The sequence below is a fragment of the Wyeomyia smithii genome, chromosome 3, assembly GCF_029784165.1.
Source record: "Wyeomyia smithii strain HCP4-BCI-WySm-NY-G18 chromosome 3, ASM2978416v1, whole genome shotgun sequence".
In the NCBI taxonomy this organism is placed as follows: Eukaryota; Metazoa; Arthropoda; class Insecta; order Diptera; family Culicidae; genus Wyeomyia; species Wyeomyia smithii.
In genome coordinates, this window is record NC_073696.1 from 139,296,613 (window position 1) to 139,324,317 (window position 27,705).

Genomic DNA, 27,705 nt, shown 5'->3' on the forward strand with positions numbered 1-27,705 from the left:
TCCCGACCCATCCGGATACGTCCGGAATAAGTCGATGCGTCCATCTACCCTTTGCGGAATGGGACCATTCTTGCTGCCATCTGATCATCGAGAATGACCTTCTGGTGCCTCGTATACCCCTTGTGTCACGTTGATCAAAGCATTCTACGTCCTCCTTAATGGCTATGCTGATAGGCATCATGCCGGACAGGACGCAGATTGCGTCGTATGACACTGTACGGTACGCGCTCACAACTCTCAGGCACATGAGCCTGTAGGTACTTTCCATTTTCGACGATGATTGTTGGTACCTAACGCTTTGGACCACGCTGGCCCACCATACCTAGGTATGGACGAAACCACGCTGGCAAGAAGTTTACGCTTGCTGCCATATACCGCTGAGCTATTGGACATCATTCGAGATAGTCCTGCAGCGGCCGTTGAAGCCCTCTTACAGGCATAGTCGACGTGACTCTTGAATGTGAGCTTATCGTCAACCATAACCCCCAAGAGCTTCAAGGAACGCCTTGAGGTAATGGTGCAGTCACCGACTCTGACCACCGCCTGTTGCTCTAATTTGCGGTTGTTCACAACCGTAACCTCCGTTTTATGGTGCGCTAACTCCAGTTTCCTAGAGTGCATCCAGTCTTCGACCTTGCGTATGCAGTGCGCGGCCGTCAACTCGACCTCTTCGATCGACTCGCCGTAGACCTCTAGCGTGATGTCGTCTGCGAAACCGACGATCACAACCCCTACAGGGAACTTTAGTTTCAACACCCCGTCATACATGACATTCCACAACACCGGGCCCAGGATGGAACCTTGCGGTACCCCTGCGGTGATTGGGGCGCACTTCTGACCCTCCTCCGTGTTGTAAACTAGTACCTGATTCTGGAAATAATTTTCCAAAATCTTGTACAACGACACCGGTACGTGGATGCTCCTAAGCGCGAGCGCTATGGAGTCCCAACTGGCGCTATTGAATGCATTCTTCACGTCAAGCGTGACGATTGCGCAATAGCGAATGCCCCAACTCTTACGCTGGAGTGCTACCTCTGCCGTCTTGGTGACAGAGAGAATAGCATCCAGCGTGGATCTACCTTTCCGGAAGACGAACTGGTTACTTGCCAGACCGTTTACACCCTCTGTGTACTTCACCAGTCTGTTGAGGATAATCCTCTCAAGCACCTTGCCCGTAGTGTCCAGCAGACAGATAGGTCTGTATGCCAATGGGTCCCCTGGCGGTTTCCCAGCCTTCGGCAACAGCACCAATCTCTGTCGCTTCCACCTGTCCGGAAAGAGGCAGTCATCCAGGCACTTCTGCATGACTGCTCGAAATAGATCGGGGGCCACTTTCATGGCCGTCCTGATGGCCAAGTTCGGGATTCCATCCGGTCCCGGTGCCTTGCTCACCTTTAGGGAGTTGGCGATCACGATGAGTTCCTCATTCGTAACCCTTACCTCCTCCACAACCTCTGCACGGCTGCCGTCTCTCACGGATTGGATGCCCGGCAGGTTGGCCGACCATCCCTGGTCTGTGTCTGAGATACTGGAACGTCGGACGTGAGACTCAGCAACCGGAGGCCAAGGATTTGGCTCGTGTCGTGGAAAAAGTCCCTCGATGATACGCTCCAGCATCGCTGGTGATCGCTCTGCAGGCGCCAACACGCCTTTGGTCTTCGCCATTACGACTCTGTAGGCGTTGCCCCACGGATTCGTATTGGCACTCGCGCATAGCCTATCGAAGCAGGCCCTTTTGCTCGCCTTTATCGCACTTTTTTATCCTTCCGTATCCTCCATTTGAGGTTGACACAACCTCCTGAGCCGGGAACTTGCTGGTCGTGCATATGGCCGCCGTACTGGACTTATCTGCAACCCAATTACCGTTTCCGGGAGGAATGCAGTATGGGTCCGATACGATTGCGATGTCCGACCGCGAGTCAGACGCTGCTTGGTATAGCAGTTGCTGTGCCGCATAGCAATGGTTCAGGTTCAATTGTGTCACCCTCACGCCCGTGGTTTCGTGGCCAGTACATACCAAGCACTTGGGAGGCTCCCCGCAGTCTTTAGCTTTATGGCCAGCACCACCACAACGCCTACATAACTGGCTCCTATCGGGCCCCTTGCAGGTCCAGGACTTGTGTCCTCCCTCGAAACACCTGAAGCAAACGTCCGGCTGCTGGAGTATGCTCAGGGGACATACTGACCAGCCAACCTTAAGTTTGGCTGTCTTCAGGGCCAGAGTTGCATCGGCCGATGCAAGCCGGAAAGTGGCCACCTGGGTCCCCGCTGGACCCTTTCGGAGGCGAATTACCTCAGTGGCTACTTCCACTCCGCACTTCTCCTTGAGGGCCTGTGCAATATCGCACCTCTCGGTGATTTCATCCAGGTTTTTGAGCTGGAGAGTCACCTCTGAGGTGAGTGCCCGAATTTGCACATCTTTCCCGAGGACCTGCTCGGCTACCGTCTTGTAGGCAGCGCCCTTGTTTTTAGCATCCTTACGGAGCTCAAGGATCATCTCGCCGGTGCGAGAACGACGGATGGTCCGCACATCCGTTCCCAGATCCTTGAGCTGGGTTTCGCCTCTCATTTTCTTCAAGACTTCGGAGTACTTGGACCCCTCCGTCTTGAGTATGAGGGCGTCGACAACCAACCGTTTCTTGCTGTTCTCGGGGGCTTCCCCCGGAGACTGCCTTGCTCTTTTTGCGGCTGACCCGGAGGCGCAAACCGCTGCAAACATGCAGGTGTCCGTTTGGACCGACTTCGTCGCCCTTCCGGTCACCTCCGTTGCATTCTTCTCTGCAGCCACCGCTCTTGCCTTGAGCTCGGCGTGCTCCTTCTTCGCAGCATCGACGGAGGACCGAAGCATGTAGAGAGCCTGCTTCAGGTACTTCGTCGTGTTGGTGCAACTTTTCGCAAACTCGATTATGGCTTCGAGCTGCTCCGACAGCGCTACTACCTTCGGTAGCGTGTCTCGCTGTCTTCCGACCGCCTTTATCAACAGTGGACCAGCCACTGCGATGTCTTGCGTCGATCCGGTAGGCGTACTGCCTTTGCCGTCTTCGCAGGCGTCCTTTACTGCATCCATCTCCGCCTTTCTCGGCGGAGACCTCTGGATGCCTCCTCGTGCAAACGGGTTTTTCAACCCATCTGCGCCCAATTGTTGATCTTCATTATTACTGTTCATTTTTGTTAAGTGGGTCCCCCTTCCAGCCACTATCCTTATCCATACTGGAGTGGTCGCCTATCTGGTCCCATGGTAGTCTATGCCGAAGCAGTGAGGCCATGGCTAGGGGCGGCTGCCATAGCGCCTTATGAGCAACTATGACACCCCCGACCGGCGCAAGTCAGGAAAGGACATCTGATCCCACTCCTGCCCGGTTCCCACCGGGCAATGAATTTGGAACGTACTGGAAGGCCTGCCAGGTTTTACGGGACGGAGACCCCTGCACCGGTTGTTGTCTCGCCGTTTCAAGCCGTTGTCACACGACCTTACTAAGGGAGCTCGGCGCAGGTGCCAGCCCAGAATCGTGGTACGAAAACGAAATCCGACTCTTATCATATGGCGTTGCGACCAGTTACCGTAATTGGGAACTTACTGGCATCAATCCCAATGGGCGAATTAGTGCATTTGGGTGGTGGGAGCGGCACTATTCGCTCCGTCAGAGCTGCTTCCGGATAATGTGGCTTTTGTGAGAATTCGGCGGCCCAATGCCTGAGTCTCACCACAACCTAGGCTAGCTCTCGCTGATGGTCCGGGACTGCGTTCTTGCAGTTAGCACTTCCGTGGCCTACGGTAATCGCCAAATACCGACCCGTGGTGGCATACAGCTCTGCCATATATATATATATATATATATATATATATATATATATATATATATATATATATATATATATATATATATATATATATATATATATATATATATATATATATATATATATATATATATATATATATATATATATATATATATATATATATATATATTCATGAATAAAACAGTTGCATGTTGTTATTTTTGTTGCACTATGTAATTTCTTGATCTGTTCTATTTATGTCATGGTTGGTTTAAACACGAGAATACGCAGTCGTTAGATTAAAAAAAAAAACAAAAAACAAAACAAATTGCCCACAGTACGCGAGGTTAGTTTTGCATTGGCGTGCTTGACTATTTATGCAAAATTACAATTTTCATGAAGATAATTACGACATGCAACTACTTTACCCCAGTGATTAATACTTGCATACCTGACCCCTCCAGAGCCGCAAAATGAAAATTCTTTTACCTTCCATTCCGCAAGAACTAAACCGAATTTGATCGAAGCTTTCTCCAAAGATCACAAATTTATCATAGTTTCTGGACCTGTCGGAGAAATTTAGAGATTTTCCGTTGTTCCATATTTATCGAGGGATTCCGTGGGGTGAGTACCTTTCCAGAGACACAGGCTAGATTGAAAACGGTAGCGTAACCTTGCTTGTGACATGTCATACTTAAAGTTCTTGCGAAACAATACTGTTGGCGATCGGTATTTGGCCACTTGGACGTGTTTTGGCCATTACTGACCGAGTTCCGGAAAGCGGTCCCGGGAATGGTTCCGAAACCTAGCTTGCGGCATATCAAAGAGCTTGGACAGGAACGGCCATTAGTCGTCCAAGTGGCCGGGCCAAATACTGATCGCTTATAGTATTGTTTTGCAAAAACTTTATCTTTGACATTTAGCAAGCAAGGTTTCGATACCGTTTTTAATCTAGCCTGTGTCTCTGGAAGGGTACCTACCCCATGGTTCCTCTCGATAAATCCGGAACAACGAAAAATATCGAAATTTCCTCTACTGTCCCAAAAACTATGATAAATTTGTGATCTTTTGAAAAAGGTTCGATCAAATTCGATTGAGATCTTGGCAAGTAAAAGAATTTTCATTTTTTCGGCTCTGGAGGGGTCTGCTATCATACTCGATCGATTTATCTCGATGAATTCGCTTATTAAAAAGTACCATTGAATGATTTGCAAAAAAAAAACGAAACAAAATTCTGTTCACAAGATTTTGTAATCAACGCTAGCTTCACCGCAAAACTAGCAAAACCCTCCATTCCGCAAAACCATAAAAGCGTTGCCGATTTTTTATGGCAACACTTGTAAATTGTGAATAATTATTATTTGTCATCCTGTGCACGTGCTTTTTTTTCAAGCGACGGAGAAATCTCTCTCTCGCTCGTATGTTTTCCATGTACGTGCGACGAGACTAGATACATCACATACAATTTGCAGGTTGCTCTTTCGTTTCTCTTTCGGTTCGGTTTGCGACGCGCAAGGCGATGTCACGTCGCTTTACGAAATGAGCGAGACACCAGTGCAGTACATACTTGATACCAGTGTTGTTAGTCTCACTCGTGCTGTCGGTGCGTGCTTAATGCGGGGAATGCATGAAGAAGAAAGAGTATCTTGAAAGCGTGTGTGCAGAAGACTGGAGAAATGTAGCATATCCGGAGTGATTCGCGATTACGGCGCAACTAACAAAATGTAAACAAATGGTTTTATTACACTATTGGTTGCGAAATGACTTACGAAATTCATAGCAAGAATCCTTTCTTTTGTATAAATCGATAAAATTATTTCAATCAAGCTTTTAGTGAAGGGCGATAAAGCAGTTTACCCAAAACAAAAGATACTTTGGAACTAGGCCCTTTATATTGTTTTGAAGCAACGGGCTTATTTGCGAAATATTTCGTAAACAGGCGACAGTAAAGGGCGGATCAACTTTTGTTTTTAAAATAAAGGCGCATTTAAAGGGGCGCAACTGAAGAAAAAATAAAAACAAGGCGAAAGAAAGATGGGCGTATTTCGTTGTCAGAATGCTTTAAGGCGAAATAGAGATGGGCGAATCTCGTTGTCAGAATGCTTTAAGGCTCATTAGAAAAAGGTTAGAAGAAAAGCGCAGATTTAAGCCATAAATGCCCAAATGTATTGTAGTATTGTTAGGAAACTATAAGGCAGGTTTATTTTACTTCGATTTTTGGTATTGATGTTAATGTTAGTCACTTCCTTTGAAATTACGATTTGAAAATGTACTTGCAAATTTTCAAACTTTCCCGAAAATATGAAAACAGTCATTTCTGGTTCCAGTGTTCGAAAGTGGAGATAAAAGTAATATCCGTAACTACCGTGGAATTACAAATCTCTCGGCAGCATCGAAATTATTTGAAATTATTGTCAATCGAAGTCTTCTAGCTGGAATGAAGTGCTATATCTCTACAGACCAGCATGGTTTTATGCCTGGACGATCGGTTACCACGAATTTATTGGAATTTACGCATACTTGTTTTACACAACTGGAAGCAAAATGCCCAGTGAACGTGGTTTATACGGATTTGAAAGCTGTATTTGACAGAATTGACCATCGTATACTATTGCGCAAAATTAACCTGCTTGGTGCCTCTGACAGCTTTGTTGCATGGCTTAGTTCATACCTGTGTGATCGATCACTTCGGGTGAAATTGGGAGCGTGCAGCTCAACTCCGTTCGCCAACTTGAGTGGTGTACCTCAAGGAAGTAACTGCTTTTTACAATATTTTTAAACGATGTTAGTATTTTGCTTGGTGACGGATGTAAGCTTATATATGCGGATGACCTAAAACTATATTTCGCCGTGAAGTGTATAGAAGATTGTCACCGTTTGCAGCAGTTACTGGATATGTTTGTAGAATGGTGCCATCGTAATAAGCTGATTGTCAGCATCCCTAAATGCTCTGTAATGACATTTCATCGGGACTCGCAGCCTATAATGTTCAACTACCATATCGATGGAGTCGTGCTCAACAGGGTTGAAGAGATGAATGACTTGGGTGTGACAATGGATAAGAAACTCTCCGTTGCTAGTCATCGATCGGCCGTCATTGCTAAGGCTAATCGTCAGCTGGGGTTTATAACCAAAATAGCCAAAGATTTTAATGATCCATATTGCTTGAAAGCTCTGTATTGCTCTTTAGTGCGACCTATCTTATTGAAAAATCTGCCTTGGCGTGACCCACTGAACTTGCCTCCATACTGTGATCGGTGCAATCTAATCAATCTTGACACCCTAGCTCGACGACGGAAGATTCAGCAGGCAACATTTGTCGCTAAGCTCCTTAACAATGAAGTAGATTGTCCCAAACTACTATCTTTACTTGGTTTTCGTGTTCCATCGCGTGCTTTAATGACTTCTACTCTTCTCCAAACATGGTTTCATCGCACAGCGTTTGGATTTAATGCCCCTATGTCTTCGATGATACGTGCATTCACTTCTGCTGAAGATTTATTCGAATTTGGTGAGCGTTCCAGTTGTTTTTCCAGTCGAGTAGCAAGATCTGCTTGTTTTATATTATGACGTTGACGATAGTGATATATTCATATTCATTAAGACTTTATGTTAGATGGATAAATAAACTAATAAATAAACTAATAAATAAATAAATAAATAAATAAATAAATAAATAAATAAACTGATATTCCCCAATGTTTATCTTCTGCCAGTTGCGCCCTTATCGCAAATCACTCCGGATATGTCTCATTCTCAAGCAGAAAGAAGGAGAAAGGTTTTGCTTTTCGCTCGCTCTGCTTGATACCAGTTGAAATTGTTTAGGTGTAGTAGTTTGGGGCTGCCAAATACTTTGAAAAACCGCTGGACCATTAATTGCGTTATGCCCAACACGCAATCATTGTACTGGTTTCGAATCACATCAACAATTGCGCTAAAAACGAGCAATTTTGTACTGGTTCTACACCATCCAACTTTTGCGTGTTAGATCGGAATTTATTTTCAGTGAATTATTTGAGTTGTCAACGACGAAGTCCGCCGTTTTGTTTCACTTTTATTGTTTTTTCTCATGTTCAAACTTACCATTAAATAAATGTTCAAAAATTTAGAAAAACCCTTATTTTGAGGCGACTGGTGAAAAGACTCGCTTGAATATCGAATATGCTAAACTTTATGTGTACTGCGACGCTGTATGCTTCAAATGACAATAACGATGCATATTAACAATAGTATAAATATTACCTAAAAAATAAAATAATATTTTTTTTCAGGTTTTACTGGGATTTATGTATGCTACTCTTACTTGTCGCGAATTTAATAATTTTGCCTGTCGCCATATCATTTTTCAATGATGACCTCAGTACGAGATGGATTGCCTTCAACTGTTTGAGTGATACGATATTTTTAGTTGACATTGTAGTCAACTTTAGAACAGGTAAATTTTATGTATTATTGCAACATTATGATTTATTAGCATGTTTAATTTCTATACAAAATATTTTGTGGTGATACAACAAAAACAAAAAAAACAGGTCTGCAGCCACATGAACATAATAGATTCATTCCAAGATTACTGCACCTATCAATCCGTGGTTTTGACTAAGATGCCATTTACAAGCAAAGTTGCATAAAAATTTACAAACACACTGATCAAAAAAGTTGGTGCGTCTGATTAAATTGGTGGTTTTTGTAAGGTTGCAATGAACGGAATTGTTTCAAGATGTATTGTGATGATTGCTGAGGAACAGAAAAATATTTCGGATGGGGTATCGGACTACTTCGGCAGCGGGGTTTTCGGCTGGTTTCGCATTTGACTGCTGTACAAAACTCGCCAACTCTGCTTGACTAGAAGTGCCAGAAGAAACAAAGTTTCCTCCGCATCCGCTGATGTAAATCAGGTTCCGGAGAACGCGGTTAGTTAATGTCACTGAAGATTTTCCGAGGGTGGGTGGGAGTATTTCTGGTGCTACCCAAATCGAACTGTAAGCATGATTTTTAACGCTTAACGCAGGAGAACGACGGCCTTTTAATTGTGAATTGAATAGTTATTTTGGGTCGGAGCCCCAAGACAATTTAACTTGAAGTCGCTGGCTACATAATTTAATATCGGACATGACGCTTATCGCATCTCTGTGCCATCTCCGACAGTGAGAATGAGGCACTTTAGAAAACTGTTTTCACGCTGAAGACTTCACGGCCGAATGGAGAGCTTTTCAATAGAGAAAGTGCTGGTCAATCTTTCAACCGCTGCTTGTACCGTTGTTATTACGCGACTTTTTTTTACGTGATTTTATTTTACACGATTTTTTGTACGCGATTCTCTCGAAATTACGCGATTTTCTTGAAATAACGCGATAAGTGACATGGGGAACATTGTTTGTGAGCCAAGATGTAACACACACATACATATACACACATACATATACACACATACACATACATACACACATACACATACATACACACATACACACACACTTACCACATAGCGAAAAATGTTGTAACGACCGAATCTTTTTTTACACGATTTGCTCCTAATTACGCGATTTTTTTTGGCGATTCTTTTTTTACGCGCTCGCATCAATCGCGTTAAAAGAAAATCCAGTGTAGTAAGGAGTAGTACCGCTGCACCTTTCACTGACGCTACTGCTGCTACTTAGTTAGCGTCCTAGGCCATTCATGAGTGAAATGATTGGTTTGAGCAGAAACAGGCTCTTATCTCGCTCAAATACATTCCCGGTTTACTAGGTATATAATTATGTCAACCGTGTTAGGGAAATCAATCATTAAGCGACCAATCAGATCATTCGGAATCTGTGTTTTGAACAAGGCTTGATTATTTTCATTAGTACAGTTTTTTGCATAGACAATTTTCAAGGCTTGATTATGCGTTTTAGCGTCGTTTGAAAGCAGATAATAGAAGTTGCCCCCACACTCAGGCACGCAACATTTCAGGAAAACAAAGTTCATTTCGTACCAAGACATGTAGCAGAAGTCGAATTTACAACCGTCTTTGTTAAGGCGTTCTAACATTTTGAATGAAGTTCTCAGTTAGGACCATTATAGTCGCCGTTTACTAGTTAAATGATTGGTTTGAAAATAAAAAGACAGGCTCTTATATAGCCAAAGGAGTGCATGTTGGGTTCACTAGCTTTATGATTCTGTCGACCGTGCAAAAAAAAAGCAAGTAATAAGCGACGACAGTTTATCAGTTCTTATATATCACATTTTGTTTTGTAACTTTTGAACGACTCGAGAAGCATACTAGTCCCTTAGCTCTTTCAAATATCACTAAGCGCATCGATATGCTGATGCTGAAAAAACCGAGATATAGTTTTTGTAAGAAAGACATAAACACACATACACATACTTGCACACACATGCATACGTTTATTCTGTTTTCGAAACTGTGTATGTGTGGAAAATCACACACCAGGGTAGACAACGTAAGGTTGAAAAAATCCCGCCAACCAGAAATATTGTTCACTCAGAAAAAAGTATAAGGCGATTTGGAAGAAAAATTGCAACACAATTCATTTGAGTGATTTTTCGCACAAGGATAAAATATAAGTTTAATTATTTGGCTTACTCTTTTGTCTAAAGTATAAAACAATTTTGTTTATTTTAGAAGACTAAGTCCCTAAGTGTCTAAGTCTAAGTATTGTTTTTTTATGTATAACTCAGTACGATTTGATATTGGCTATGAATATTTAGACAGATTCGCACTACACTTACAATCTTTCTCTTTTTTTATCATTCTATCGTTTTCACTAATCACTTTCAACATCACGCAGATACGTATTTGAATTCCGACATGGAATCTTCCTAAGTGGAACATTCGTATATTACATATTTGTATTCAGAGAAGTGTTACACTGCGAGAGGCCACCATGCAAAATGTCGAACGAATGTCCTCTTAGATGAACATTCCATCCAAGCACTGAAGAAGATTCAATGGCGGAAATGAAATTCGTTTTTGTATAATGTGATAAGTTATAAGTGGAGGTGAATAGATTCTATCAACAGCTTAAGCACAGTTTACAGTTCCAAGTGAAGTGAAAAAGTGTACTTTTTCGCTAGAGAAATCTGTTTTGAAAACCCGGTTGTGGAACACACAGGTATTTCACCATCGTGCAGTTTACAGTTCATGCAAAGTGAAATTCACGAGTTTACATTTCGAGCGAAGCTAAAATTGGCAGGAGCTGACAGAATATAAACGCACTGGAATGTCAAGTTTTCACTTGAGGCTTCCTTTTGCAAGAGTGTGTACGGGATCATTCAAATAATACATAACGCTCTAGGGGGTGGGGGGTATTCAGCGGAGCGTTATATTGCATGTGGCAAACATGTAAAATTGCGTTACATGGGGGTGGGTGGGTATTGAAAATTGCCAAATTCCGCGTTATGTAATATTTGAATGGTTCCTACATGCGTGAGAAAAATAGGCCCAAGTGAAAAGGATGCGATCCACAACTTTCGATTTCGCAGGATCAAATTTGTTTACAGTTCTAAGCAAACTGAAATTTTTGCAGGTTGCATTTTTCACGCGCGTGAAAAAATGAATATTTTGTATGAGATTTTCACTTCGCTTGGAACTCTAAACAGGGCTTTAGTAAAAAGGAGGAATGATTTTCGTTTGCTTTGTTTATACTAACGAAAAAACTTTTGCTCATTTCAGGTATTATGCAACAGGATAACGCCGAACAAGTGATATTAGATCCTAAGCTTATCGCTAAACACTATTTGAAAACATGGTTTTTTTTGGACCTAATATCGTCGATACCACTAGATTATATTTTCCTCATATTCAACCAGGTAAATATATTTATTGTGCTGTGTCATTGGAAGTATTTTATTTTGATGCACAGTCATGACGAAAATAATAGAGACGCTTGCAGTGTTGGATTATTTTTTATTTTTGTGCACTGATTGCACTGATGTGCACTGACACTCTTTCTAGAAGAGGAACGAGGAAATAAGTGGAATTTTTCTGTGTCGGCGATTCCGCAAGTTTTTTCCGTGAGTTAATGTTTTTAAGTGGCGAAAAAATAAATACACTATTGAAATATATATATATATATATATATATATATATATATATATATATATATATATATAAATATATATATATATATATATATATATATATATATATATATATATATATATATATATATATATATATATATATATATATATATATATATATATATATATATATATATATATATATATATATATATATATATATATATATATATATATATATATATATATATATATATATATATATATATATATGTAAATACAGGGTGTTAGGAAGCCGACTTAAAATCCTTTAAGGGGTGATAGAGGACCCTATTTGATGAAAAAAATCCTTCTACGCATATGGCCAGAATTCAGAGTTATTCACGTTTTTCAGTTCCGGTTATGTTTGCCTTTAACGAAGCCTAGCACAAAAAGTATGATAGCTAGCTCAATAAAAATCAAATGTTTTTCTCTATGAAATATATATATATATATATATATATATATATATATATATATATATATATATATATATATATATATATATATATATATATATATATATATATATATATATATATATATATATATATACCCATTCGAACAAAGATGATTTTCAAACGAAAATATAAAATTATCAGTTTGGCCGGCGTAGTCTCCTCACTTAAATCCTTATCCATAGAATTATGGAAGATTGTGAAAGTCTAGGTTGAAAATCATCATCCAAAGAATAAAACAGGCTTATGGAACGTCCTACAGGCAGCGTAAAAAGCTATTCCAGCTTCTATTCGTGAAAACCTGGTGGTAAACATACCACGAAGATTGAATATGGTTTTACAAAATAAGGGACGAGTCACAAAATATTAAAAGTGAGTTTTGTAACGTAAAAGGTCTATTTGCTAACGATATGGTGAGAAATAAAGCTTATTTGGAATGTTTTGTATACACAGTTTAATAGTGTATTTGTTTTTTTCGCCACATTAAAAACATCTCACAAAAACAACTCACGCGAAAAACTTTCGGAATCACCGACACAGAAAACTTTCAATTATTTCTCCTTTTCTTTTCTAAAAGGAGTGTCCGCAGATTGTAATTACGTAACATAACATCATATAACATATAACAAAATCGGTGTGAAAATATGGGAAATAACCAAAACTGTAAGTGTATTTATTATTTTCTCCTTGACTGTATTTTATATACATTAATATCTTGGTTATATGTTGTGCTATGATTAAGTTGCTGATTGTATGCATGTTTCTGCAAACTCTAAACCTAAACTACCAACCTTCAAAAGCCATTAACCATGATGAAGGATTTTCTCAAGTTGACAAAGGCATTATTGACACACCAGGAAATTGGTTTTAAAATTATAATACTTTAAGATACGGCGAAATAGATGCGAAAATTTATGGTTTTTCCTTCAAATATTATTTGTAATACTTTTAGATAATAATATCAACATTTTCGAATCTATTTCTGTATAAGGTCCTATCCAATAAATTTTCTCGATGTATCCTCCAGGTTCAGCAAAGGTCCAAGCTGCTATGGGCCACAAATCTTTCGGCCAAAAACTTTAAATTTTTCATCAGTCAATGTTGGGTACGATTAGACGTACGACATAGCGCTCCATCCAGCACAACGTATTGATCTTCAGAAAAGTTGACCTTCACCCAGGGAAGCAGGGTTCTTTAAAATACCGATATACACTTCGATATTGATTTTAAAATCAGTATTAATAAAAACAGGCGGCATTTTCAAACCGTTGGACGCTACCAAGCCAAAAATCAAATGCAGGTGGGACATTCCATTTAGTATGAATGTGGTTAGAGCCTGATAAAGGGGGGCGGGGTTTCCAAAAGGCACGGGCCCCCGCATTTTGAGGGCCTCCACAAGACAAGAAAAAATAAACTTTTCCTAAGCGAAAACGAATTTCAAAAGTTTTTGATCCCCAATTACTAAGCAGTTTCAGAGTCTAGAGAATATTGCCTTTGAATGACACTGACACTTGGACAATTTGAACAACAATAGCCTAAATGTATTCTACATACTGAAATTGAATTGCGTACCGTACTGCATCAAATCTCGAACACTTAAGCTCTGATGTAACTTTTTGTACTAAAAAATCAACGAAAAATGAACTTTCTCATCTATTTTAAAAGTTTAGCATGATGGTTATTTTATTGTTGTTGCAATTAATAAAAAGCACATTTATATAAATTTAAACACGTTTTATACATGAAAGAAAGAAGAATTTAGAAATCAGATTTGAATTAAAATCCGAACACTTCAACGGAATTGCTAAGAGATAGATAGGCACGTCTGAATACTGACTGTCACTATTTTCAACGCTTGCTGATTCCCTGGAAGTGGTCCTACAGTAATGCGCTATATAGCACTGGGCGAAGGACATTCCAAGGAACGAATTGGCATATAATATTCATTTTTTTTATTACACATCTTGTAACGTTGCAAATAGAAATTGAGTGTTGATTTTGTAATTTACAAGTTTTCAGCAAAGAAACCTCATAGAAAAATGTTCTGAAAATTTATGACAAATTTTTATTAAATTTTTAAAGATAAATAAAGTTTCGAAATATGCACATTATTTAGAACCCCGCACAAGTCTGAACCCCGCGTCCCCACAATCGTAAATCCGGCTCTGAATGTGGTTATTCCATGTTCTGATAAGATTTAGTACTTGGGACTAATTCACGATCTTATTGACTCAAATTCTAAACAAGGCATCGTTTCTTGTAGATTTCAAAGCTGTGAAATCTAAGCTATGATTCTAACCTTCAACCGCGCAACTAAATATTTCTCTCAGTTTATGATGAGCATCGTTGTGCGTCATGATATCATGCATTGCATTGTTTCGAAGTTTTGTTGATTAGGCAGTAATGCTACTGATGTTGCTATAAAAAAGCGTACACACTTATTCGCAAAAACAAAAACCGTTTTTCTCTCAGTTCATGATGAGCATCGTTGTGCGTCATGATATCATGCATTGCATTAATGAAAACAAAATTGATTAAACGATGATACCCACTGATATAGGTATCTAAATTATTTTATATTTTATAATACCTTGTACGGTATTCTCGATCAAATTCAATTCGTCTAATAAGAATGTAGGTATGTAAACTACGAATGATGAACTTTTTTGGATTATCATCAGCCGTTTCAACCATCAAAAAACTGTGGAATATATTTTCGAATGAATCCGTAGATTGATTAGAACTTTTCAATGAAACAAGGCGTTTCAAACCCATGATTTCCATAGTTTCTGATGAGTCAATTGATTTTTTTTTATAGACCAACAATAGAACATTGATTTATCGTGAAGTTCTTAAGTTTCAAGTTCAATTTCGACTTGTTCGAATTGAAACTTTCGAATATATTTCATTATCATTATCTTAAAGCTCTATGACAAGTCATTTGGATATTATTTGGCGATATTTGGAATACTTAACCTGAGTTCTTACCCAACGATACTTACCAAGCATGTTACTTTCTGTATATAAAATAAATTTGCTGTCCATGTGGTCGATGTTAAGTCAGACTAGACCAAGTGACAGCGATCATATCGAGATAAGCGAGTTCAAAGTTTGTTGCTCTGTGAATTTCAAAATTTTCAATATTATTGCGCAATGTAAATGAAGTAGTTGATTAAATGTACTTGGTCCACTCGTTATGACTGAACAATTGAAAAAAATACCTTTAGTCAATTAATCGTCGAGCAGTCACAAAGTTTTCAATCTTCATGATTAGCTGATAATGAAGTACTGATAGCACTGAAATTATTAATTATTTTATAATACTTTGTACGGTATTCTCGATCAAATTCAATTCGTCTAATAAGAATGTAGATATTAAACTACGAATGATGAACTTAATTGATTAAATGTACTTGGTCCAGTCATTATGACTGAACAATTGAAAAAATACTTTTAGTCAATGAATCGTCGAACAGTTCCAAAGTTTTCAATCTTCATTATTAGCTTCTGTGACAACATAAACCATTAAAAATAATTTGAATTATTTATTCCCACAAATTAATGCTTCTGAAGGGTAGAAGTGCTACTGCGACAGGAATGTTCGTCTTTTGTGGCTGGTCCCGATTGCTTTACAAGATGCTCGAACTCATTGATGGAGTTGAGCTAGTTGGTCGTAAACCTGTGCCCCAATTCAGAACTACATGGTTGATGAAACCAGCGATCGTTTTGGGATTGGTACTCCATACCTGGCATGGAGTTGAGAAGTAACTTCTGAAGAAGTTGAACCTGGATGAAGAAAGAGTCCCGCAATAGCGAAGCAGCGATCTGTGTCAACCAATTTTTTCAACCCTAGGTCTTGTCTATCCTGTACTGCAAACCCAGATCGCTGAAGATGCCTTTTTGATAGCATAGTCTAGTTACGCACCACTGAGAGGTTGTGTTAAGAGCCGTTCGCGTACATTTTCCCCGGACAATAACCATAACCAATGACTTCGTAACCTAGCTGCGATAGCCTGGTTAGGAGTACTTCTACCACCGGTGACATTAACAGTGGAGCGAAAACCCATGAGAACAACCTTTCACTGCCTTTACTGTGACAGACGTATTCTCCAATACAGCTGTGATCTACCTGCTCGAAAACTATGCTTGGAACCAGCTCATTGTAGTATTGTCGACTCGTTTGTTTTGTAGAGCCGTGTAAATTGACGCAAAGCACGTGTTATCGAAAGCTCTCTAATATCAGCGCAAACCGCTGTCTCTCTATATTTAAATTTGTTCTTATGCAAGGGTAAGTCCTTCAGAAACCCGCTGCGAATATAGTTAGGGACTATCCATTAATGATGTCACGCGTTTAGATGGGAGGGGGTTTCAATTATTGTGACATTTTGTGACTTATGGGGGAGGGGGGAGTTATCTTAAGTGTGACATCACATTTAAACTCAAAAACAAAAAAAAAATTAAAAAGTCACATACCTAACCACAGAGTTCAACTCAGAACTATTTATGTTATTTGCATCATTCATTTATAGTTTTTTTATTCTCACTTTTTTTCCGTCGGTCTAGTTCCGCCACTTTTGTTGTGCCAATCACCGACGCCCAGGGAGGCAGCTCCACTCAGGACCCTAACTTACGACCCGTTGATTAACGGACCGGCGCCAACGGCTTTACTTCCTCATGCGATGGAAGGCGTGATCCCAGAGATTTTTCGCCTCAGAAAATCTCCCGGTATCGGCTAGAATTGAATCTAGAATAGTTGGGTTGGTTGTGAGTGGATCACGCCACCCCAATTTTTTCCAAATTTTGCGTGACATCATTAATGGATCGTCCCTTATTCGTAATTTTCACCATCAACTTGAGAAGAGTTGACGTCATACTTATAAATTTAAAGGCTTTGGGAAAAGTTTTGTCTTTTTTGCCCGGCTTTGATATAAACACCACCTTAACGTTCCGCCAGCTGAACGAAATATGTCCTAGAGTAAAGCTGGCTCGAAAATGGCAGATGAGGTCGGACATGATGATTCCGTCCGATTTCTGCAAATTTTTGGTTGAAATGGAATGTTGTAATGGAGCAAGCATATAGTTAATTTCACTTAATGAAGGTATTCGCAATTATCCAATTAAGGACAGCATCAAGAAAAGTTGGCACAGGTTTTCCATTATTGATTACAAAATAATATTGATCGATATTGATAACATACATTATACGCTAAAATGTCAATTGAGTCAGCTCGAAGGACGTATCAATAAAAAAAATATCTTCTGTAGACAATCGATTATGTTGTTTGCTCTGCCTCTGGCTGCACACTATAGGGGGTTGTTCAATAATTACATAAGCATATTGTCCCACTTTTTCAACCGCCATCCCTCCCTTGTAAGACATCGTAGGATATTTTGATACCCCTCATGTTAGAAAATGCTAGTGAGGCCCCTCGATATCATCGAATTCTAACCTCGGGCGAGGCAACACTGCCAACACTGCAAGTACGATAAGGGCTTTTGTTAGCGGAAGAATAATGAGAGTAGACGGAAATGAACGAGAATATTTAGCGAAGGCTGATTGAAACGATTGTTAGGCGATAAAATTTGATTTATTTTTACCACCGAAGAGTGGTCTCTCCATACTAAATTCAGTTATATATTATTATAGTTTATACTTGTATCTGGCCGATTGATGATCATTTACACGTAAGATCACTAGATTGATCATTATATTATTATTATATAAGTGCTACAATGCGATATTTCCTTTCATATATGTATCATTAGAGCTAAGAGAGATTAGGAGTTCCGGATTGTGCTAAATCTAACTTCAGAAACTATCCAGAAACTAACTGTAAGTCTGTTAAAACTATGTCACTAACACAATGTAATTTAACCTCAAATAAACTAATTTCAGTTCGAGTCTTTCGACTGCGGAAAAGTTTCACATTCTCGAAAGTTAAAGGATGAGCAAAGTCGGATCGAAGAGCAATAGCGGACACAATAGTGACCTTAGCTCAATGAAAAATTCTACGGAGAATAATTTGACGTCAAAAGAGGCAAATTGAAAAGGTTGCACTCGGCCGGATCATGTAGACAACATGGTGGCATGCGACAAATGCAACTCATGGTGGCACTTCAGTTGTGCGGGGGTACAAGACGCCATAAACGACTGCTCGTGGCGATGTGAAAACTGCTCTACCTTGTGTGTTTCTACCACATCGGGAAGATCCAATAGATTAGGCCTACAGTTGCGACTCCAGCAGCTGGCAGAGGAAAAAGCATTGGAGGATCGACTCGCCCAAAGAGACAGGGAATATTGTCTAAAATACACCAGCTTGAAATCGAGGCCGAGGCGCAAGAAGGAAATGGTAGTTCTGTGAGTTGTTTAAACCAGTGTAGCCACAAGGCGACTCAGAGTTGGGTAGACGAACAAAATAAGCATCTCACAAATGAGCAAAACAATGAACCTCACCCAGTGCAAACCGCGCTCACTCCGATAAACACGCCATCTGCCACAGAATTGCCAGGTGGGAACATACACCCGCTAGGTCAGCAAGTCAATTATTTCACCAGGCCAACATTGCCACCAGGGTTAACGCATTTCGGGTATGTTATTACTCAACCGACTTTCCCTGGAATGCAACAACAGAGCTCGTTTCCTGTCGATCAGTCTTTACTATTTCCGTCACTATTAAACTCAGTTCCACTCCAACAGAATCCTGGTCATCAGTTACAACAGCAGCCGCATCCTTCGGATAGCTTACCAAAGCCCATGTTTTGCTCGATTCAATCATCGAACCCGGCACAGTCATCGCTTCCCGTAAACTACTATCAGCAGGTGTCAGAGCAGCAAGAGAGAACACATAACCAGAGAACGAGTCACAAACAAACTGAGCCCAGAGTAGATCGCCGTGATGGCGCAACACACTCAAACATCGCCGGACAAACTCAAATTCTGCATACAGGGGCAGCCGTTTTTCCTTCGTTATATTCAACATGGCCGTCTGAGGCAATACTTAATCCCCAGCAGCTTGTTGCCCGGCATGTTGTTGCCAAAGATCTCCCTAAATTTTCAGGAAATCCAATGGAATGGTCCATGTTTATTAATTCGTTTATGTCTACCACAGCCATGTGTGGTATCCAAGCAGATGAAAATCTGGCACGTTTACAGACAAGTCTAGTAGGTAGCGCTCGAGAAAAAGTTCAAAGCCAACTTACCATACCAATGGCCATCCCGGAGATTCTAAGAACATTTCAAGAAGAATGCGGGCGACCCGACTTAATAATTTATCGCTTATTAACTAAGTTGCGGACTGCACCATCTCCAGACATGAAACAATTGTCTACTTTAATAACGTATGAAAGAGAAGTGCGAAATTTGGTTACGTATATGGAAGGTGCAAATTTACACTCACATCTCTCGAATCCAATGTTGTTATCAGAATTAGTCGCTAAACTGCCTCCAAACCTAAGATTAAAATGGGGACAGTATGTTCAATGTATCTCAGAAGTAACACTAAAAGCTTTCAGTGAATATGTTTCCTCCATCAAGGCTGCCGCCTGCCAAGTGAGTACGCCGGTCACTGTGGTGGAACATGGTGAAAGCGGACGACGTAAGAATCAAAGAGAGAACCAAGGGTTCGTGAGCGCGCACTCACAAGATAGCGAATATCACAACAATCCAGAGAATAAATTCTCAACAGATCAAACACCTTGTGCTAAACCGTGCACCGTGTGTAAGCGACATGATCACGAAATTAGAAATTGTGAAAAATTCCTGAAGTTCACTCTCCCAGAGCGTTGGAAGCTGATCGAACAATATAAATTGTGTAAGCGTTGCCTTACCGGTCACGGAAAATGGCCGTGTCGCACGAAGCAATCGTGTGGGATCGATGGATATGCTGACCTACATCACAAATTGTTACATTCAGCTAGAAATAAACCAGGAGAAACTATACAACGAGCTGGCCCTTCTGCAGTAGTGACTGCACATTGCCACATGCAGACTTCCACTTTGTTCAAAATTCTGCCCGTTACATTACACGCAAATGGAAAAACAGTGTCCACCTTTGCGTTTTTGGATGATGGCTCAGATTTGATGCTAGTAGAGGGTGCTTTAGTAGATGAATTGAAATTATCTGGAATCGAAAAACAGCTCTGTCTTCAATGGACAAGTAATGTGACGCGAAAAGAGACCTCTTCGCGGCAGGTAAATTTTAGTATCTCGGGAGAAGGCTATAATGGCAAACTGTATAATTTACATGATGTGCGCACAGTGGAAAGTCTTAGCTTACCAAAGCAAAGCCTAAACTACGAGGAGCTCAAGAAGCAGTATCCACATTTGAAAGGATTGCCCATTCGAAGCTATCAGGACGCTGTGCCGCGAATTCTAATCGGAGTAGATAATGCTCGTCTCAAATTAGCGCTAAACAGACGGGAAAGACGAGACTCTGAACCTGTAGCGATCAAATCGCGACTGGGTTGGACAATTTTCGGTGGAGGTAAGAAACCATCAGACGCTGGTAATGTTATGATTCATGCCTGCGATTGTTCACGAGATCGAGAGCTTCATGATTTAGTTAAAGATTATATAGCGATGGAAAACGTTGTATTTAACGGACCTGTAGTGTTGGAATCTGCAGAGGACAAGCGTGCACTTAGTATTCATCAAGAAACAACGAAACGAACAAACGGTGGTAGGTTTGAGAGCGGATTACTTTGGCGCACCGATATTGTGGACTTTTCGGACAGCTTCGCTATGGCAGAGCGTCGTCTCAAATGCCTAGAAAAGAAAATTCTGTCGGATCCGGGTATGAAAATGGCTATTAAAGACCAGTTGAATGAGTACCTAGAACGTGGTTATGCTCATAAAGCGACTACTGAGGAACTCACACAATCAGGATCTCGGCGTGTATGGTATTTACCAATCAACATGGTACGCAATCCGCGTAAACCAAACAAGATACGAATTGTATGGGATGCGGCCGCTTCTGTGAACGGAGTCTCACTTAATTCGATGTTACTGAAGGGTCCCGATATGTTGACGCCACTCACTGCCGTTCTTTGTCGATTTCGTCAGAGACAGATCGCCATAACAGGTGACATTAGACAAATGTTTCATCTCATTCCGAGTCGAACAACCAAGCGCATCGGTTGTGTTCATCGGTCGTCTCGATATATTCGCAAAAGTAATCGAACAAAAGGCATCGCTTGCCCGGTCCCGGTCTAACGAGTGCTGTGCAGTGCCAAATAATTCCGCTTTGAAGGTCATCCGCTATTGTTTGCTTTGTTGCTGCGTAGCTGAACCGCCGCTGCTGAACCGATCGTTTCGGTGTATAGCTGTGTTGAAGACAACCAGAGCTACAAACAAAGAAGAAAGTGTAAATCCGCACAGCTGCCGGCTGCTGCACCCAACGATTACGTGACCACATTGTTGAAGACAACTTGAGCATCGCTCGAAATCAAGAAAAGGTACGTGTTTCTTGTCGGTGTTAGGGCGCTAGCCTTAGCACAATGGAAGTCGATCCTCCGACACCGAAACCTCCTGACCCTGTCCCTCCTGCTCCTTCCCCCGCTGTTCACTCTTCAGTTCCCCCTCGTGCCAGGCTCTACCTTGACGAAACAGCAGGTTCACGTTTCGTTGTATATTTCCGGCCAAAAGCAGGACCTAAGTCGAAATCCCTGAACATATTACAAATTTCGAAAGACCTGACGTCACGCTTCAAGTCCGTGACTGAAATAATCAAGGTCAGACCAAACATGCTCCGTGTTGTGGTCAATGACCTGAAACAGGCCAACGATATAGCTTGTTTCGAGCTCTTTACTCGGGAGTATCGCGTATACATACCGGCCCGAGACGTGGAGATCGACGGCGTCGTGACCGATCCGAGTTTGTCCGTCGAGTGCCTCTTGAAGGATGCTGTAGGCTGTTTTAAAAACAGCAGCCTTCCTGAGGTTAAGGTATTAGAGGTTAAACAACTGCGATCTGTGCCGCTCGTCGGCGACAAAAAAGTATACACTCCGTCAGACTCGTTTCGTGTCACGTTCGCCGGGTCTGCATTGCCGAGCCACGTCTTGATCCACCGGGTTCGTCTTCCTGTGCGCTTATTTGTGCCCCGTTTAATGAACTGCACCAATTGCAAGCAGGTCACACAGCCGCCTACTGTTGCAATAAGGCACGGTGCGGTAAGTGTGGAGAGAACCATGCCGACGATTCCTGTAGTGCGAATGCTGAAAAATGTATCCACTGCGGGGAGAATCAGCATGAGCTCTCCACATGCGCGGTGTACATGCAGCGCAAGGATAAATTGAAACGGTCTCTCAAAGAGCGTTCAAAGCGTTCTTACGCTGATATGCTCAAGAAGACCACGACCACTTCTACCATAACAGCGAACCCCTTTGATCTGTTGTCTTCAGATGAAACCGACTCTGACGAACCACTAGAGGGAACTTCTTTTGCCAATCTTGGGGAGTCTAGAAAGAGGAAAAATCTTTTCTCCCCTAAGCTTCCCAGAAAAGGTCCTAAGATTTCCCAAAGTGGAAAGAACAGTACAACCAAAACTAAAGGTGCTACGGAAAAACCGAAGCAAACCCCTCCTGGGCTTGGCAATTTAAAGTCTCAGAAGGAGTTCCCAGCACTTCCTGGAACATCTAAAACCCCAGTTGCTCCTTTTGCACATCCAGTTGACAAAACAAACGCTGGATTGGTGAATTTTTCTAATATTGTGGACTGGATTTTCGAAAATTTCAATATACCTGATCCAATTAAAAACTTTCTTACAGCGCTCCTCCCAACAGTTTGATCATTTTTGAAGCAGTTGACTGCCCAATGGCCCCTCCTTGCAGCGATTGTATCCTTCGATGCCTAATTCAACTGCGTATATGAAGGATTCTTTCTCTGTCTTACAGTGGAATTGTAGAAGTATTCTAACAAAAATTGATTCGTTTAAAGTTTTTATAAATACAAACAAATGCGATGCATTTTCCCTTTGTGAAACTTGGCTTACTTCAAATATTGATCTCAACTTCCATGATTTTAATATTATTCGCCTTGATCGAGACACCCCATATGGAGGAGTACTTTTAGGGATTAAAAAGTGCTATTCTTTCTATCGTATTAACCTCCCCTCGATTCCAGGCATCGAAGTTGTCGCATGTCAAATGACAATACAAGGTAAAGAGCTTTGTATTGCCTCAATATATATTCCTCCCAGAGCACAGGTTGGGCAACGGCCGCTCTTTGATTTAATAGAACTTCTTCCCTCACCACGTTTGATTTTGGGAGACTTCAACTCTCATGGCGTGGCTTGGGGTTCCCCTTACAATGATAACCGCTCCTCTTTAATCTATAACCTTTGCGATGACTTCGACATGACTATTTTAAACAACGGTGAAATGACACGTATCCCGAAACCTCCAGCGCGCCCAAGCGCTTTGGATCTATCCTTATGTTCGACGTCGCTACGGTTGGATTGCACATGGAAGGTAATCCTCGATCCTCACGGTAGCGACCATCTGCCCATTCTTATTTCAATTACAAACGGGTCAACCCGCATGCGACCAATTGACATTCCGTATGACCTCACACGGAATGTCGATTGGAAGTTATACGAGGAAATGATTTCAAAAGCGGTCGATTCGATTCAACATCATCCACCACTTGAAGAATACAACCTCCTCGCGGGCTTGATTCTCGACGCCGCGTTGCAAGCCCAAACGAAGAAATATCCCGGCGTAACGATTAAAGAACGGCCTCCCACTCCGTGGTGGGACCAAGAGTGCTCCGATGTCTACACGCAAAGATCCGACGCGTTTTTGGCCTACCAGAAGGGAGGTATACCTGGCGACTATTTACGGTAAGCCCAAACGAAGAAATATCCCGGCGTAACGATTAAAGAACGGCCTCCCACTCCGTGGTGGGACCAAGAGTGCTCCGATATCTACACGCAAAGATCCGACGCGTTTTTGGCCTACCAGAAGGGAGGTATACCTGGCGACTGTTTACGGTATTCGGAGCTTAATACCAAGCTTAAAAGCTTGGCTAAAGCAAAGAAACGCGGATATTGGCGTCGGTTCGTAAACGAGACGTCGAGGGAGACATCGCTGAGCACTCTTTGGAACACAGCCCGAAGAATGCGGAATCGCGTAACGGTCAACGAAAGCGAGGAGTCTTCAAGTCGGTGGATATTTGATTTTGCCAGGAAAGTATGTCTGGACTCTGTTCCTGAGCAAAATATTGTTCGCGATGCGTCTCCGGGCCACGACGCGATAGAATCACCTTTTACGATGGCAGAATTTTCAGTTGCCCTCCTGTCCTGTAACAATAACGCGCCTGGGTTAGATAGAATCAAATTCAACTTGTTGAAGAATCTACCCGGCAATGCCAAGAGGCGCTTGTTGAACTTGTTCAATAAGTTCCTGGAGCAAAACATTGTACCGCAGGATTGGAGGCAAGTGAAGGTGATCGCCATCCAAAAACCAGGGAAACCAGCTTCTGATCACAACTCTTATAGGCCGATTGCAATGCTATCCTGTATCCGGAAATTGATGGAGAAAATGATACTCCGTCGTTTAGACCATTGGGTCGAATCAAATGGTCTACTATCAGATACTCAATTTGGCTTCCGCCGTGCCAAAGGGACGAATGATTGTCTTGCGTTGCTTTCAACAGATATTCAGTTGGCGTATGCTCGCAAAGAACAAATGGCGTCTGCGTTCTTGGACATTAAGGGGGCTTTTGATTCCGTTTCTATTGACATTCTTTCGGGTAAACTTCACCGACAAGGATTTTCTCCAATTTTGAACAATTTTTTGCACAATTTGTTGTCCGAAAAGCACATGCATTTTACGCATGGCGATTTGGCAACTTTTCGCATTAGCTACATGGGTCTTCCCCAGGGCTCATGTTTAAGCCCCCTTCTTTACAACTTTTATGTAAATGACATCGACGAATGTCTGGCAAATTCATGCACGATAAGACAACTTGCAGACGACAGTGTAATCTCTGTTACAGGAGCCAAAGCTGCCGATTTGCAAGGACCATTGCAAGATACCTTGGACAATTTGTCTGCTTGGGCTTTACAGCTAGGTATCGAATTCTCTCCGGAGGAGACTGAGATAGTAGTTTTTTCTAGGAAGCATGAACCTGCTCAGCTTCAAACACAGTTAATGGGTAAAACGATTTCTCAGGTTTTAGTACACAAATATCTTGGTGTCTGGTTCGACTCTAAAGGCACCTGGGGTTGTCACGTGAGGTATCTGATGAAAAAATGTCAACAAAGAGTGAATTTTCTTCGTACAATAACCGGACAATGGTGGGGAGCCCACCCAGGAGACCTTATAAGGCTTTACCAAACAACGATATTGTCTGTAATTGAATACGGGTGTTTCTGCTTCCGCTCCGCAGCAAACACACATCTGATCAAACTGGAGCGAATACAATATCGTTGTTTGCGTATCGCTTTAGGATGCCTGCAGTCGACCCATACGATGAGTCTGGAGGTCTTAGCTGGAGTTCTACCATTGAAAAACCGCTTTTGGAGCCTCTCTTCTCGTATTCTTATTAAATGTGAGGTCTTGAACCCTCCTGTGATTGATAATTTTGAAAGGTTAATCGAACTCAATTCTCAAACCCGTTTTATGACATTGTATTTCAATCACATGTCTCAGAATATTAAACCTTCTCCGAATATTCCAAATCGTGTCAACTTATTAAATACTTCTGATTCTACTGTGTTCTTCGATACATCCATGATAGAAGAAATTCGTGGAATCCCTGATCATTTACGCGTGCAGCAGATCCCTAAAATTTTTTCCAATAAATATCGAAACATCAACTGCGACAATATGTTCTACACTGACGGATCACTTCTGGATGGGTCCACTGGCTTCGGTATCTTCAATAATCATTTAGCCGTCTCCTATAAGCTCGATAATCCTGCTTCTGTTTACGTCGCAGAATTAGCTGCAATTCAGTACACCCTAGAGATTAGCGAAAAAATGCCCACGGACCATTATTTCATCTTTACGGACAGTCTCAGTTCTATCGAGGCTCTCCGATCGATGAAAGATGTTAAGCACTCTCCGTATTTCCTGGGGAAAATACGGGAACATTTGAGTGCTTTATCCGAAAAATCGTTTCAGATTACCTTAGCGTGGGTCCCTTCTCACTGCTCGATACCGGGCAATGAGAAAGCGGACTCTTTGGCTAAGGTGGGTGCAATAAACGGCGATATTTATGAAAGACCAATTGCTTACAATGAATTTTTCGCATTTGTACGTCAGAATACGATCATCAGTTGGCAAAATTCATGGACTAAAGGGGAACTGGGAAGGTGGTTACATTCCATAATTCCCAAGGTATCGACGAACCCGTGGTTCAGGGGGTTGGATGTAGGTCGAGATTTCATTTGCGTGATGTCTCGGCTTATGTCCAACCACTATAGATTTGACGCGCATCTCCGTCGTATTGGGCTCGAAGAAAGCGGTATCTGTGCCTGTGGTGAAGGTTATCACGACATAGAGCACGTTGTTTGGTCATGCCCTGTTCACCGTGACGCCAGGGCTAAACTTGTAGCTTCCCTTCAGGTCGGAGGTAGACGGCCAGCTGTTCCTGTTCGTGATGTCTTGGCGAGCCGTGACCTACCCTACATGACCATTATATACGTTTTCCTTAAATCCATCCATGCCCCAGTCTAGTCCCGTTCCCCTCCGTCTACACCCAACAAAACGACAAGAACACGTTTGAACCTTAAGCACAAAACCAGCAACCAGACCTCGCACAATAGAACCAGGACCCAAGGACTACGAGCCTCTGTCCCAACTCACGACATCGTGGCTCAGCAGTACGAATCCATACATGCCATTCGACGATTATCAGACGACCATTGAACAACAAAACACAGATTGGAAATTCCATGCTAGTTTTAAGTTAGACTTAATTTCAGCTCGTAGTCGGCAGCGAGGATAAAAAATTTGCTTTAGTTTTTAAGTCATCAGATATAATTGGCGCCGTTAAACATTAAATTGTATTTGTGCCGTGTCAAATAAATGTTATGTGAAGAAAAAAAAAAATTTTTCATCAGGTATTAATACGAAAGGAAGATTGCCAATCACAGAGATTTCTTTGGCGTGACAATTCGTCGCTCCGACCGGATGTTTACACCATGGGTGTAGCTACATTCGGAGCCACATGCTCGCCATGTACGGCGCAGTATGTTAAAAATACAAACGCTTTGGAGTTTTCTGATCGCTACCTGGATGCAGCATCGGCGATTATAAACAACACATACGTTGATGACTATTTGGATAGCACCATTCACAATAGCAAATGAAGTGCGACTAATTCACAGTGAAGCTGGCTTTGAATTACGAAATTGGCATTCCAATAGTAAAGAATTTTTGTCACGGGTTGGAG

General features: G+C 41.6%; 1 protein-coding gene across 1 annotated transcript in view; it reads left to right on the plus strand.

Moving 5' to 3' along the window:
* The first annotated feature begins 6,768 nt into the window (after positions 1 to 6,768).
* LOC129728611 (potassium/sodium hyperpolarization-activated cyclic nucleotide-gated channel 2-like) overlaps positions 6,769 to 27,705 on the plus strand; it is a 536,552-nt gene continuing 515,615 nt past the window's right edge. The window contains exons 1-3 of the mRNA XM_055687061.1: positions 6,769 to 6,959; positions 8,055 to 8,218; positions 11,462 to 11,598. Coding sequence (XP_055543036.1) covers positions 6,769 to 6,959; positions 8,055 to 8,218; positions 11,462 to 11,598 — 492 coding nt within the window. The remainder of the gene's footprint in view (positions 6,960 to 8,054; positions 8,219 to 11,461; positions 11,599 to 27,705) is intronic.